Below are 14,634 nucleotides of genomic sequence, written 5' to 3'. Positions count from 1 at the left end.
GCGGGGAACAAGGAAGAAAGGGGTGAAGCACAGGGACTCTCGGCTGGAGATTGTTGCATAAGTGGTTTAAAGGCCTAAGTGCGTCGAATTGAATAATGTTTTCAAGATAGAGTACAAACCAATAGTAAAGCTGCTACCCTTTCTTTTATAAGTCTCACTAATGTAATTTAAGACATCATTAACCATCCTATGTGTTCCAGGATTAATCATAGTACAACTTATCTGTACAAACTTGTGAACATTTTTTATCTTCTTAATCTACCAGGAGCAGGTAATGCTGTGTTATGAGATCACGCAGTTGGTCTGGCCATGGTCAGCTTTTGGATCAGTAGCTTCAATCACCACCACTCCCTTGTCATTTGACTAATTCAACCGTATAATGTATTATCATTTTCTTTGAGCTAATTATTATCCGACCTCTTTAGCATTTTATTTTTAGATTTAAAAAAATTATAGTTATGATAGAGAAATATTTAATTTTATTTTTCCTAATGTTATCGACAGAAGCATGACATTGCTCGGTAACTGCAGTATCGTTTTGTGTATGCATCAATGTAGATGTCTAACGATCCTTTTCGCCTGTATTTTGTATATGGTGTGGGGTTTACCTTCTTTGGAAATGTTACCGCGGATGATCGCTTCGACTTTGGTTGGAAATGAAACCTTTCCAGCCATTATTGGCCACCCTCGCCGCCCCCAAACCCCCGTCTCCTCTCGCCGGAAACATGAGCAAGAGGCGGAGGGTCAAGCCTCCGCTGCAGCCTCCCTCCACCCCTCTTCCTTCTTCTCCATCGCCGTCCCCGCCGACGAAACGGAAGCATGGCTCGACTGCTCCCCGTCTCAAGCCCCAGCGATCCCTCTCCGCCCCTTTGGCCGATGCTGCTTCTGGAGAATGGGAGCTCCTCCCTGTCTCCCGCTCCGAGCTATCCCTCTCCCTCACCTTCCCCACTGGCCAGACCTTCCGGTGGCGCCGCACCGACCCCTCCCGCTTCACCGGCGTTGTGGGGCCCTACCTCCTCTCCCTCCGACACCTCGAGGGCGATCCCTCTGGCCGCGTCGCCTTCATGCTCCACAATTCGGACGGCGGCAGAAGCGCCGCCGTGCGAGACGCCCTCGCCGACTACCTCAACCTCGGCGTGTCCCTCGCCGACCTCTGGAGCCGCTTCTCCGGCGCCGATCCACGCTTCGCCGAGCTAGCCGGCCAGTTCGACGGCGGCGCCCGTGTCCTCCGGCAGGAACCCGTGGAGTGTGTTTTCCAGTTCCTCTGCTCCTCTAATAACAACATCGGGCGGATTGAGAAGATGGTCGGCGTGCTGTCGTCGTTTGGGGAATATCTCGGGACGGTCGGAGGGTTCGAATTTCATGAGTTCCCGTCGCTTGAGAGGTTATCTCTTGTCACAGAGCAGCAGCTGCGAGAGGCTGGCTTTGGTTACAGGTTTGCTTTTATCTTGCTTCCATCATCAATGTGACAGTGCGTGCAGTTGTATAGTTATTGATTTATAGAGCATGATTCATGTGAAACATACTGAGAATGGGTGAATGTTCATTTTTTTGTCTGCGATTCCTCACAGGATTTAGATGTAGGAAGAAGAAGATCACGAAGAGAAGTGACTGCTCATTTTGTTTCTTGGTAGCATTATGGTAGAAAGTTGGGAATTAAAAGAAACAGATTTTTATTTGGATCATGTAATTGTTCTGGAAAAGAATTTGACTATGTCAACAATTATTTCCGCATGCTGGAGGGGTTCTGATGAGTTGTTGAGTAGGGTTCATGGTAGTCGGCAGCAATTTTTTTTTTTTCTTTGTTTTTTTTGGAATACAGGATCTATGCAGATTAAGTGCTTTTCTTTATGGGGAGGAATGGTTGTATTCTTTTAGATGGTATTTGATGTATATGTTTTCGATGAGACTATACTCTTGATTAAGCTACTACTTTGGTGTGAGTGAATCAGCTTGAAATGAGGAGGAATACCAGCTGATCTGGTGCTCAAGTTAAAATATCAAAGATTCTTATTGAGCTTGGATTATCAGTTGGTCCTACTGAATAATAAATTTGAATGGTGTAGAGAAGGAAAGTCATCTCTATAGACTCAAATGTTGAGTGCTATTCTAGTTTTTGTTTTTTATTTTTTATATTATACAGTGGATTCTTATAGTACCCCTAGTTAAGAAGTTTTCAAGGGTTTGACATTTATTATTGTTATTTGGAAAAAGTGGCATGAGGTCTTCTTGAGGAACAAAATTTTTTTACCTTCCTATATTAGAATGACCATGGATTGTATAATGAGCTTTCAACTAATTACTGTTATGAGTTATCTTATAACATGACAATAATATTTTGCTGCAGTGCATTAGAATCCAATCTAGATGCATGCTTTATGATTTTTTATTAGGATAGTTGTTATTATATGATTTGTATGTGTTCTGGGATCATCCATTTTCCTGTGTTACCTGTGTTATGGTGTTGAAGTGATGCTTGTTATTTGCTAGGGATGAACTATTGGATCCGATGGACACTTTTTGTGGGTTATTCTGATTATGACTTCATGGCAAACTAAAGTGAATATGATGTATAGAATTATTAACAGAAAAAAAATACAGCAAATGGAATGCTTCTTCAAACAAAAGTGAAGTACATAGATTTTGTTCAAAACAATGCAGAATAGATACTTCTGTTGAGTTTATTAAATTTATTGATCTAGGAACTTGGTTATTGAACTAATAAACCCACAAACCTGTATGAAACAATCAAGGAGCAATTTACGTTGCAGTTAATCTTGGATTTTATGAGAGTATGAATCATGTCAAGTACACTGACATCTGCAGTGATGTAGAAGTTTATTTTTACTCCATATGTTAATTCTGTAACTTGATTGAATGACCTGTTCACAAAATCTTTATGCAAAATTACCTTTTTGCTGTTGTGTTCCGAGTTGAAAATTGTTGATTTTCTGCAAGCTGGAGGGGAGAATTAACCAGTTATATAGTTTATCTTGACGGCTTTTATTGTAATTTTATACATAGTAAGATATTGAAATAAATAGTTGAAGTCATCAAGGGTCATCATTTGCAGTTTTTATTTCTTAAAATGAATGACCCTATTTTGGGTAATATCTCTCTTAATTCCTCTACATTCTTTGTTTTCCTATTTTCTTCCTTTTCTACTCTCTTTTCCTTGGTTGATGGAAATCAACAGTGCTCTGGATTGTTTAATTGGTTAATTTCTGCATACTTTAAGTAAGGTTTCCGTAACATGCAAGCAGGGCAAAATACATTGTTGGTGCAGTTAGAGCTCTGCAAGCAAAGCCTGGTGGAGGTGCAGAGTGGCTTGCCTCTCTTCGTGGGTTGGAGCTTGATAAGGTGATCGATGCACTTTGCACTCTACCAGGGGTGGGACCTAAGGTCGCTGCTTGCATTGCTCTTTTCTCCCTTGATCAGCACCATGCCATCCCTGTCGATACTCATGTTTGGCAGGTAACTTTTCTGTGCTTTTTTATTCTTCATATGGTTATTAAAGGCTTTCCGGAAAGCCTTAAATGAAACGAGCAACAACTAATGTAAAATGTTGGCATGAGTACAAGAACAATGCTAAATACCAGTATGACATTGGTTTTGGCAACAGATCAAATCAGTATGGTGCTAGAATACACAGTCATAGACTGCTTTGTACCATCCTATGTCACTAAAGAAAATAATAAAAAGTAGTTGATGGTAACAGGTCATAGTATGGTACCAATCTATGGCAACAGGTCAAATCAGTCTGGTACTCGCTGATGGTTCCATCGCTGGTGCTTTGTCATACTGGCAATACCAGATGGTATATGGTGTCTGACTGTTATCTTAAACCATGATCACAACTCAATGGAGCATAATCTAGATATCAGGGCCTCTTATTGCAGTGTTGTGGAAAGAGCACAAGATATTTTGCTTGTGGCATGTCAAAAATGACATTTTTTTTTGTCTGTATAGTAGATGTATTATTCTAATTAATTGTATGTGAAGTTTAGAGTACAGCTGTAAATAACGAATCATACTCCTACCAGAGTAGTTTTGTGCTAATAATCAAGAGGCATATCTGCTTTATATTTGGTAGAATAATTCTGAAATGATTAGGGCACCATGTTTCTAGGTAAAAAATAAAAGGGTTTTAAATTCTTTTGATGTTGAAAGAACAAGTTTCTAAACATTGCCATGTAATCTAAATGTCTACATTGACTAGTGGTTGAAAATGGATAATTAAGGTTTCTTGTTATCGAGATTTTATATTTTTCTTATCATAATTGGGTGATTTTCTACATGGTTGATCTTATTAATAATATTCTTTTTATGCACAACTGGCTTTTGAATTAATGCATATGTTCATTCTATTTTCTTCTTTCTTGTGTGTAATTGATGTGGTCTTGACACTTAATTCACGTGAAGTTGATTTGTGTTGCTTCACTTGTCACCCAGTGACTGATATGCAAATGCTCTTTATTGGTGTGTGTATGCAGATTGCAACCCGATATCTTATGCCAGAGCTTGCAGGCACACGGCTGACTCCGAAGCTCTACAGATGTGTGTCTGAGGCATTTGTGGCCAAATTTGGGGAATATGCCGGTTGGGCACAGAATGTACTTTTCATTGGTGAATTACCTTCCCAGAAGGTTCCTATTCGATTAGACGTTGCCACCCTGAGCAAGACAGAATCTGGTGATGATGAAAAACGAGAGACAAAAATTGCAGTCGCTAATATATTGTCAGACGATGGCTCAATCACTAGGTAATATGAACCACTTTCCTGCATTACTACTGTTATCAATATTATTTTGCTTGTTTTTTCAATTTTACAAACTGTATTTCCTGAGGAATTTTAACTCTTATGTTAGAGTTGAGGGTGTTTCCTAGCCTTTAGCAAAATTATGATAGCTTTTAACCCAAATATGCTGCTGCATTGGAGTCCTTGGACGTGCTACTGGCTCCCAATGGAGTTCCTGTTGACAAATTGCATTTGGATGTGCCATATGTGGAGGCTTATCGTGCAGGTAAAACATGCACGACCTATTTTGCCTGAAGCTAAAACATATATGCAATTCTTGACACAGCTATATCTGAAAAAAAATTTCCTGGTGAGTTATGAACATTTTATTTTGGTTATGAACATCACGTAACATTTATATTAACTTTTTATCACTTGAAATGAGGATTTTTTTTTGGAATATGATCGAGTCTACATTTGTTCTGCAAACTTGTGGGCTATCAGTAGCTTTTTCTTGTCACAACTTTTATTAATAAATTACATCAGCTTTTTGTTATCATTTTTTTTAACACAAAGGAGAATGAAAAACTGACTACCAATGTTGTCAAAATAAATGACCGGTGATGAAGATTTTAGCAAAATAAGCAATTTATACAGAAAAGATGTGATCCTTGAAAGTTTAATGACAGTTTGATATTTTGCTTCACGATCGATCGTATTACGGTTGTGTGTTTTTTAGAATACTAAGAAATACAATTTCCACCGATGTATACAACGGAGGCTGTGGTCGAAGTTAAAATCATCCCAATATACATTGGAAAAGGCACACAAATGGAGAGATTAGTTACGATGAATATGTAATCCATAATATTATAGAGTGTTCTTTAAGTACGGTAGCAATCGTTTCATAGCATCCCAATGTATCTATAGGATTTTATTTTATTAATAGAAAATAAAATATTTGGTCATGTATGTAAGAGATGACAAATATTGTAAGACTCCAATCACATAAGAAGATCCATCTTTTTAAGGGATATTAAAAAATAGATTGTGGAGTTTGCACTTGTTTTGCACCATATAACGTAAGACTGATGTATTCATCTCGGGAAAGAAAAATCTTTTTCAATGTTAGAATCCTCCCAATATCTAAGAAATAATAACGAAGATCACCCTAATATTTTCTAGAGAACTTCGTGTGAGAGCTACTGTAAAAATTGAGTGTATTACCATCTATGATAATGATATCATATAGTTCTCATGATGATAAATAAATAATGATGTAATAAACTTGGAGCTAGTAAAACTAAAGGATATAAGATGCTATTTGAGATTATTTTACAACGCTCTCTGGGTTTTTCTTCGGTCTATATATTGGCAAACGTAAAAGGGATGTATTGCATCAATAAATTTGAATGACAAAAGTAAAAGGGATGTATTGCATCAATAAATTTGAATGATTATTGGATAGAGACTTTTTCATTGAGTGTTCAATGAAAAGATACATTATTCACATTTAAAAAAGTTTGACGACCTCATCAAATGTCAATATTGTCCAAAATCAAACTCTAGTCAATATTGTCCAAAATCAAACTCTAGTATGATACATGTCAGATATAGTTCAATAGCAATTTCATGTATCATTTAGCCTCGTGTATAAATAATCCTTTTGCTACTTGAGCTTCTCATCATACTTTAATACTAGATCGACTCTTATACAAATATTTACAATCAAACTTGATGAGATAACTAACTTTTAAGTTAAACCACTAGTCCAAATTATTTAATTAAAATTAATAATAATAGACCTAATAGATCTTTATTATTTTAAGTCTTAGCTCATTTTGATGGGGTACTAAATCAAAATGTTATATAAACTATTTTGGTAAATAAAAATAACAAGTGTGAACAAATAAGATAATAATCATTGAAGAGGGATATGCAAGATGGTGATACCTATTAGTCTTGTAGAAGAGATGCAAAATTGCTCGCCAACCTTACACATTCATATATGTTACCCTTCTTTTATGCTCGTAGTAGAGGTGCGCTTCCTACGAGTCAATAGATGTTTAATATATCTTACAAAAATGAGATGTAAAAATTAATTTTTCTTGAGGAACACAAAGAATATTTAAAAGATTGAAGGTTGTAGATGAGGAAAAGAGTTGACTAGATCCAATTTAAGCGTGTAGAACCTATACCATCCCTAATGATAACGTCATCGGATCCTTCGTAATCCTTGTATAAGAATATATTTTGTTAATCCGATGTGACATGATGAGAGACAGTACAGTCAATCAACCAAGCTTGATATGTGATTAGTTTGATGGTAGAATAATTGATAGTAGGGTTCAAACACAAGTGAGAGAATGGCCTGAAATATTTGTCAACAATATGTCTATATTTCTCATAATATTGATCGATTACTAGAGATTAACTAGGATAGCATATTATCATTATTTTTTGTATCGACCAAAAAAAATCATGTAGCATTGGTTGGTAAACAAATGATCACTATCCCTTCATCCTTTTATTTATTTATAATTCTTTATGTTCAATAATCTTGTGATAGAGATCGAGATTGGATTGTCACCATTGCGAATTGTAACAATTAGTTCTTTGTATTTTGTCCCTAGTCCTCTTAAGGTGGAGACTAACATAAAGAATATCAAGTTCAGGAGCATTGACTTTAATTATCGAAATGATATTCTAATACAGATATTGTTCCATGATTAAGTGTGACAAGTCTGCCCTTCAGTTGAATAATATGATTGCGGGATTTATTGACATGAAGTTTTGCCAACTTTAACCATGCATCTCTTGAAATTTTGGAAGAGGTACAACCATCAATTCAATGAGATACTTAAATTGTATGAAGTAATAGTTTATTTTGATGTACTCAATGTACATAAGTCTGCACTTCTAAAGATGAGGCTACCGAAATTGGAAGGGATCAAAACAATAAGAGTATTTTATGAAACCTCATGAGAAAGAAAAAAAAAAAAACTCATAGGAGTATTCCGATATTATAGAGGAATTGGAGGACTATAATATAACACTCAAATTTAATTGTATACTAGAAGTAAGTGAAGACTAAGAATAACTGAACTGATAGATGTATTATTATTAATTTGAACTTAAATATTTTGTACTTGAAGAATATTTTGTTGGACGATAATGCCGAGTGAGCAAACTATGTTGTTTTTGAATAAAATATTTAAGTGTTTGTTTATTAACTCAGGTTCTAGGCCTAAACTTGCTAAGGTTCCAACAAATTATTATAACAAGTAGTAAAATATATAATAATTATTGTAACAAAATTATTTAATGCTTTATAACAATTGATTGTCTTGTACGATATGATTTGTGATTTCACTAAAAGAAAATTAAAAGGTGTATCAGAAGGAGCACAAACATAAAAGGTGTCAAAAGATGCTAAATTAACTGCAATCAATACGAATGATGCTTAAACTTGGTTTTCTAGGAATGTGGAACCATGCGAGTTCATTATTGGTTATGCGACTACTAATGCAATGGTGGCTCGACGTGGTGAAGGTGGGAATGGTCAACGAATTAGTTGGTCCCAACTCTACCATTCATGCCGCCTTACACGAGGCGAGCAGGTTAGGCACTCGCAAACTTAGTTCTAAGTGAGTTGTGTTGGCACCTTTCGACACATGTTTCAATCCTCCATATCTTAAAGTTATTGCAACTATTCCTTCTTCTTTTGAAGGTTTTGTTAGTAGTAGATTGCATGTGTGGGATGCCCATTGGGGGGCTGTTGTCTTTTTTTTTTTTTTGGCATATCCACTAGCAAAAGCAATGCGTTTTTGGTCCCACTAAAGTCTCCACTAAACAAATGCTTGTTGATTGTCCCCATTCAAAGAAATTTCTTATTCTATGATTTCATGTTTCTTTATATTGTTTATTATTTGCATGGCCTGATGATTTATTATGTATAGTTATATTAAATCCGGACCGAGTTAGTTAGGTGTTTCATCTATTTTGCATCTTCATAATCGATTGTATCTTACTTCGTTCACTAATTATTTTTGTTTGAGAGTCCACGTAGTAAATTTAGTAAAGCAAAAGATTACAACTTGAGTTGGTACGTCATACGATTTAAACTAAATTCATGATAAATAATATTTTTAATCAAATTAAGTAAACATAAGGGTTAAATTCATTGTGGTTGCTATCGATTACAACAAGGAAGGTTGAAGGATTTGGCTATGGATGAGACAATACAAGCCGTCGAAGGTGCATATAGGCACTACCAAAGCTCATTCGGCCCCACCCTTTGTCTGGAAACTCGCGTGACTTTAATGGGGATGGCCATGAGAATGCTACATGTCCACATCGATGGAATGAATATTAATCGTTGTTGTTTCTCTCGTCACACATGAACGAACTCAATCATGGTGGAGAAGAAGGATCGATGATCGTAACTCATGCTCCTCCTCACCTCGAACCTGCTTCTCAGCACACCAATCAGAGAACCCACGCCCACTAATTCATGGAATGGTTCTCACTTTGTGTGTTGATGGATGCATCTCATGCTGTCATCCTTTATGTCACGATCCACATGTCGCCGAGAATCTAAACAACTATTTCTTAGAAATATATTTTCTGCTGCTCAAACCTACGTGGCAACCTACCGTCCATTCCTCATCTTTCAAGTGGGCCATACTAATACACATCCATCAGTACTAATACGAGAAGACACCTCAGTTTATCGTCGAGAAATCAATCACTAGAATAAATATACTATCCCAAAATGATTCAGTTTCAATGTACTGTATAGCCTGTCTTTTACGCTAAGCATTTCAGCACTCTGGAACTCTCTAAGTGGCACCGAGCTAGATGAAGGTTTGAGATAGCATTGGCCATTGATTATATTTCATATGTTTGCATATTAAGTTTACGGGAACTTGCTATTGTGCCCGACACCTGATGAGTAGTCGTTTACGGATTTACGACTATTCGTTTATCTTTTAAAATCTTTGTTTTATTCATTCTCTTTTTTGTCTTGTGCACACTAAGTGTTCGTTGAATTACTTATAAAGTTACTCTCTTTGCATGATGTTGAGACTTATTTATAACTCGCTTTGGAACTAATCAATTTATTTTTTTTACAAGTTTATTGGGACTTGAGCTAAGTTGTAACTAGACAAACCTTTTGTAAACAGATAATATAAAAGTATCTTACGACTTAAACGATCCCAACTAAGTCCGTGACATTAGTATAAGAGTGCTTCACGACTTAAGCAATCCCCTAAGTTTGTGATATTGGCATAAGGATATCTCATAACTTACATAATTCTAACTAAGTCGGTGATATTATCACAAAGGGTCCACAAATATATCTCCGTATATTTTAATATCTTAGTGGGGCGATCATTGAAATTTTTTTAATCTAATAACGAAAAAAAGCTATAATTGATTCCAGCAGCAGTCGTGAAAAATAATTAGAACGATGAAAATCATTAAAAAGTTAAAGGAATCAAAAACCTCAATTAAAAAACTATCAATAACAAGATAAGAAAGAGGAATTTTGTAATATTTTAGTATAAAAGTAAGTCACACTTAGTAAGTTCATTGTACACATGTACGTAACAATGCATCTCGAGTCATGTGAGAGACCAAAATGATGCGTCTCGAGTCATACGTGAGACGTGAAAGCATAAAGAGGGAAATCATCAAAAAGTCAAAGGAATTAAAACCTTAAATCAAAGCGAAAGTTAGCAATTTTTGAAACTATGAATAACAAGATACTAAAGAGGCTTTTTATAATATTTTCTACAAATCGAAGACTATCATGTAATAGTGTACAAGCAAATCGCATGTAGTAAATTCCTTGTACATATGTACGTAACGATCGAGTAACAATGTGTCTTGAGTCACGTGGGAGACCAAAATGATGCGTCTCGAGTCATACGTGAGACTAAAAAAATAGAGATGAGGAGAGAAAAACAATAAAGGGCGAAAGGATAGTTTTAGATCTCTATATAAAATCCATGCTTAATTAGGATGATGATAGTTATGTTAAGAGAGTAATTGTTTTTAGTCTTTTCTACAGTATCGACTCCACTAATTCCAACTTTTGCCAAAATTTTCAATAGTCTAGAAATGTGACTTATATTATATTTTATTGGGTTGCTTTAATTGGTAGACAAAATAGGTCCCTACCGTCAACCACGAGCTAATGGAGTCGACCTAATCCACCGTCGGTCTTCAGGTTGGTTTAGGTCTTTCGGCTTTATAGTTCATGTTGATTCCACTCCAATTCACCAATCCAAGTTCAAAACTAGATCATGTCACAAAGTAAACGTATTCGAACGTGTCTATGAGCTTGTTTGATGTACTTTCTAGCATTTTCGAATTGGATGGTAACTATGATACAAATGGTTGAGTTAATTGGTCTCCATTGCAGTTTCTTGGTTTCTTATTAGGTCTGAATCGGGATAAATACACATAGATCTAACACTAATTTTGTAGATAGCATTCGAATGGTGAGAAATCGATTTCAAAGATCTAACTCAAAGGAAATCTATATCAAAATAATTTAGAAAATCTAGTTCTCACGATGCAGAAATTTTTAAAAATAAAATAATTTCGACCGATTCCATGATATATATATAATAGATCGAGAATCAATTCTGACACCAGCATGGACTAATTTTTCTACTGAGAGCTAAACCGGCGAAGCGATCAAACTCAAATGATGAAACTTCGTAGTAGTACGAGGGTACAAGTAGTACATGTCACAAATCTTGATATCACAAGTCATATGTGGCCAAGAAAGAATCTCTACAACCAATACGTAGGGGTATTTTCTATGACTCGACATATGTGGGCAACCGGAATTCCACTTCTCATCTTTCACTTGGATCTATTATTTAAGCTAGCTGGACTGAATCATCTTTAGAGACGTGTGAGTTGGACATATGATTATTTGGTTCATCCCAAATAGTATTTTTTATATGATTTATTTCTTTTATTTTCTTTAGAAAAGAACAATGTAGTCTATTAAGGATAAAATGAACAGATACCAGTGTGTATATCAAAAGTAATTCTTAAGATAAGTTTTTGAGATCTCATCTAAAAAGTTTTACTGAAAAATATCGTTGACGTACTTATCAATCTGATCCTGATTCATATGAGTGGGGTAAGTGGAAAACGTCTCCTCCCGAGATATTACCTACATAAAGATATATCAAGCCGATCCCTCTAACGCTCAAGTTAATTCCAATGTTAACTTCTGTGGATCTATATTTTCGATTTCAATATGTTCCATCTAAAGTTGGATGTGTATTTTTAACTTGACTTTAAAGAAATAAAATATTCTCATAAATATTCCATAGGAGATGCATGTTGTAATTGTCTCGAATTGTCTCTTAAATTCCTATCCGCATATGTAACCGGGTGGTAAATCATCTGAGTCTTTTTCTCTCACAAATCTTATATGGTAATTGGGTGATTGATATTTCCTATCACTTACGTATGTTTACCTCTTTCAATAAAAACAATTATTTTGGCTTCGTACTCACGCCAACGGAGATAAAAGAAACCATGCAATCTGCCGCAACTTTGGGTATTCCTCGTGGCAAGAAGTCCTACACAGAACTACTTCTGATAGGTGGCGAGCTTATGTTGGTAGATTAGACTGGGACCCGCACCCAACAAGAGCTAATGTAGTCGCACCTAACCCACTACATGGATGACTGCCACGTGGATGCTCATAGGGTCTCTCCAAATCTATCGGCTCGGGACTCGCTGGAGCTCGCTCCATCCATCCACCAATGGGAAGTCGACACAGTGTGGCGACGAGGTCAGTAGGACACTGTTTCTCACTCAGGTCGGCATGCTGAGTTAACAATTTGGTCAGACCAAATGCGATGGCCTTTCTCATGCATTTAAAGTTGGAAATAGCAGTGAAACACAGTGCACGCTCTCGTTGTCCAAATCAGAACCAGCATATATGCATGGCGTATGAGTTCACTTTTTATCACAGTTGTTGGCAACAGCTATAGTGCTTGTGTGTGTAGCCCAACTTTCAAGGTAACTTTGTCCACAGACAAGGCATAAAATCCTGTGTACGTGTCAGAGGAACATGGACAGGAAGACCCTAATCAGTCTGATACTATCTGCTCACAGTTGCAATCGAGGGAGCAGGCATCTGACTAAAGCAAGAAGATGTGGGGATATGTTCTGCAGTAGATGCACGCTAATGGCCTGTCAAAGTAGGAGTACTCTTCTTCTTCGCATTGTTACTTTCATGAAGAGTTTGAATGTTCCAGAGCTGGAGGTACATAGCAGATGTGTGATAGGTTTAAGTCCTTCATTGTCTCCCCAACTCCCCGTCTGTTGTCATCAAGGAGTATAAAGTATGAAGACATGGACCAAATGTCTATAGATAGATAGATGGTGGGGGCCTAAAAATCTTGGGCACTTTTTAGGTTATGGAATCTGCAACCTAAGTTTCCAAGAGACCTCAGTTAGAGAAACTTGATGAGAGTATATTATAGTCATGATCATTTAGGTAAGTCTGCTAGGTAGGAAGAGAACCTTGGGAAGGTAGTGGCATTAGGACAACGCAAACGTAAAAGATGCTTAAGCCTAGGAGCTCTTGTCTTGTTGATTCTATTTTTCTAGATGATGATCTCAAAACTTATTAGTGCCTTACAACTTCAGCATGCAACCTTCTTGCTTATCTTAGTTTCTTTTAGTTAAGCATGTAATATATAAGAACGTGAGTCTAAAAACAATGAGTATATGTAACCAAAGTAAGTAATTTTATGTACTAATGGTGTGTTGATCAGTGTTCCAATGAGTATTGTATATATTTGTGAGGTATATTAGTACTGAGCATTGACATACTAGTAATACATATTGAGTTTTGAAAAATTTTAAAAAGAAATTATCTAGTACTAATCTTATACTAAGTATACTAGACGATACGGTCTATATGAATAATATAGATTTATCGATTATCTCCTTTGTATCGTTGATAGTAAAATTCAATTACTTGATCTTGTCCTATGATTTTTTTGGCTCCTTTGAGTAAATATGAGCTTTAGAATAGTCCAATTCTCTAGCCGCTTCAATCATTTTAAGGCCCCCCTTATGAGGCTCATTGGTACTTGCACTCGAAAATTTTCCTTAGTGGTACAGAGCCCTTATATGCTGATGACTAAGGCTTTAATCTGATATAAAATTCGATGCACACATGAATTTTATAATCTCTATTGTGGGATGAACTTTGAAGATCTTTATTGCATTATGATCTTTGTGGGATGAACTTAGACTATAATCTCTCCATATGTGGCCTCTGCCAATACATTGTAGGCCTCTATCCCTAGAGATTGTATTTGCTCCTTTGATAATTGACCTTTGTCTACTTGTTCTCAAGTCACACTTGAACAAAGCGAGCTCTAGGATAATCCATCGCCTAACAGCTCTCAAAGTCTACTGACTTTACTAAACCTAATACTCCATATCTAGATCTTGAGCCCCTCTCCCTAGTACAATCTCCACTGCGCATGCTTCTTTCCCGGTAACTCAAATGGTAGCACCAGAGTATATTTTTTATAAGTACTCACCTCCACATCCTCTTGCCCCATGTTAAGGCTTTTTGATCCTAATTTCATCTCTGTAAGTTGAGTCGTCTTAGCTCTTCTATCAAATGCTTCATCAAAATAAGGTGCATGTGTCTTAAAACTCATTTCGACTTTGATACTATGCAAGATGAGTCTGCTCCATCAAACGAGGAACCTATGGAATAATATGATCTTACTTTTGCTTCTTCAAGAGTTCATGTCTTTGACTTCTGTTTAAGGAAAGCTTTATGCCTCCACTCCATGTTTTGTTTTATATATCGACTTCCTTCATGCGGCTTA

At 36.4% G+C, this 14,634-nt stretch overlaps 1 protein-coding gene across 1 annotated transcript; it reads left to right on the top strand.

Moving 5' to 3' along the window:
- Positions 1–603: 603 nt before the first annotated feature.
- LOC135652212 (N-glycosylase/DNA lyase OGG1-like) lies at positions 604–5,200 on the top strand. The gene is made up of 4 exons (XM_065173010.1): positions 604–1,435; positions 3,264–3,474; positions 4,494–4,762; positions 4,869–5,200. Exons 1-4 carry the CDS (start codon positions 657–659, stop codon positions 4,885–4,887), a joined length of 1,278 nt encoding a protein of 425 aa, XP_065029082.1. The 5' UTR covers positions 604–656; the 3' UTR covers positions 4,888–5,200.
- Positions 5,201–14,634: the final 9,434 nt, after the last annotated feature.

Source organism: Musa acuminata, chromosome BXJ3-11, assembly GCF_036884655.1.
Source record: "Musa acuminata AAA Group cultivar baxijiao chromosome BXJ3-11, Cavendish_Baxijiao_AAA, whole genome shotgun sequence".
NCBI classification, from domain to species: domain Eukaryota; kingdom Viridiplantae; phylum Streptophyta; class Magnoliopsida; order Zingiberales; family Musaceae; genus Musa; species Musa acuminata.
The sequence above is the reverse complement of the archived record's forward strand: the minus strand, read 5'-3'. Positions and strand labels throughout refer to the sequence as shown.

What these genes read in the sequence shown, in the direction of transcription:
- LOC135652212 (XM_065173010.1), top strand. Translation starts at nt 657, where the DNA reads ATGAAACCTTTCCAGCCATTATTGGCCACCCTCGCCGCCCCCAAACCC. An exon ending in GAGGCTGGCTTTGGTTACAG is followed by an intron (nt 1,436 to 3,263) that starts GTTTGCTTTTAT and finishes ACATGCAAGCAG; the next exon opens with GGCAAAATACATTGTTGGTG. An exon ending in TCGATACTCATGTTTGGCAG is followed by an intron (nt 3,475 to 4,493) that starts GTAACTTTTCTG and finishes GTGTGTATGCAG; the next exon opens with ATTGCAACCCGATATCTTAT.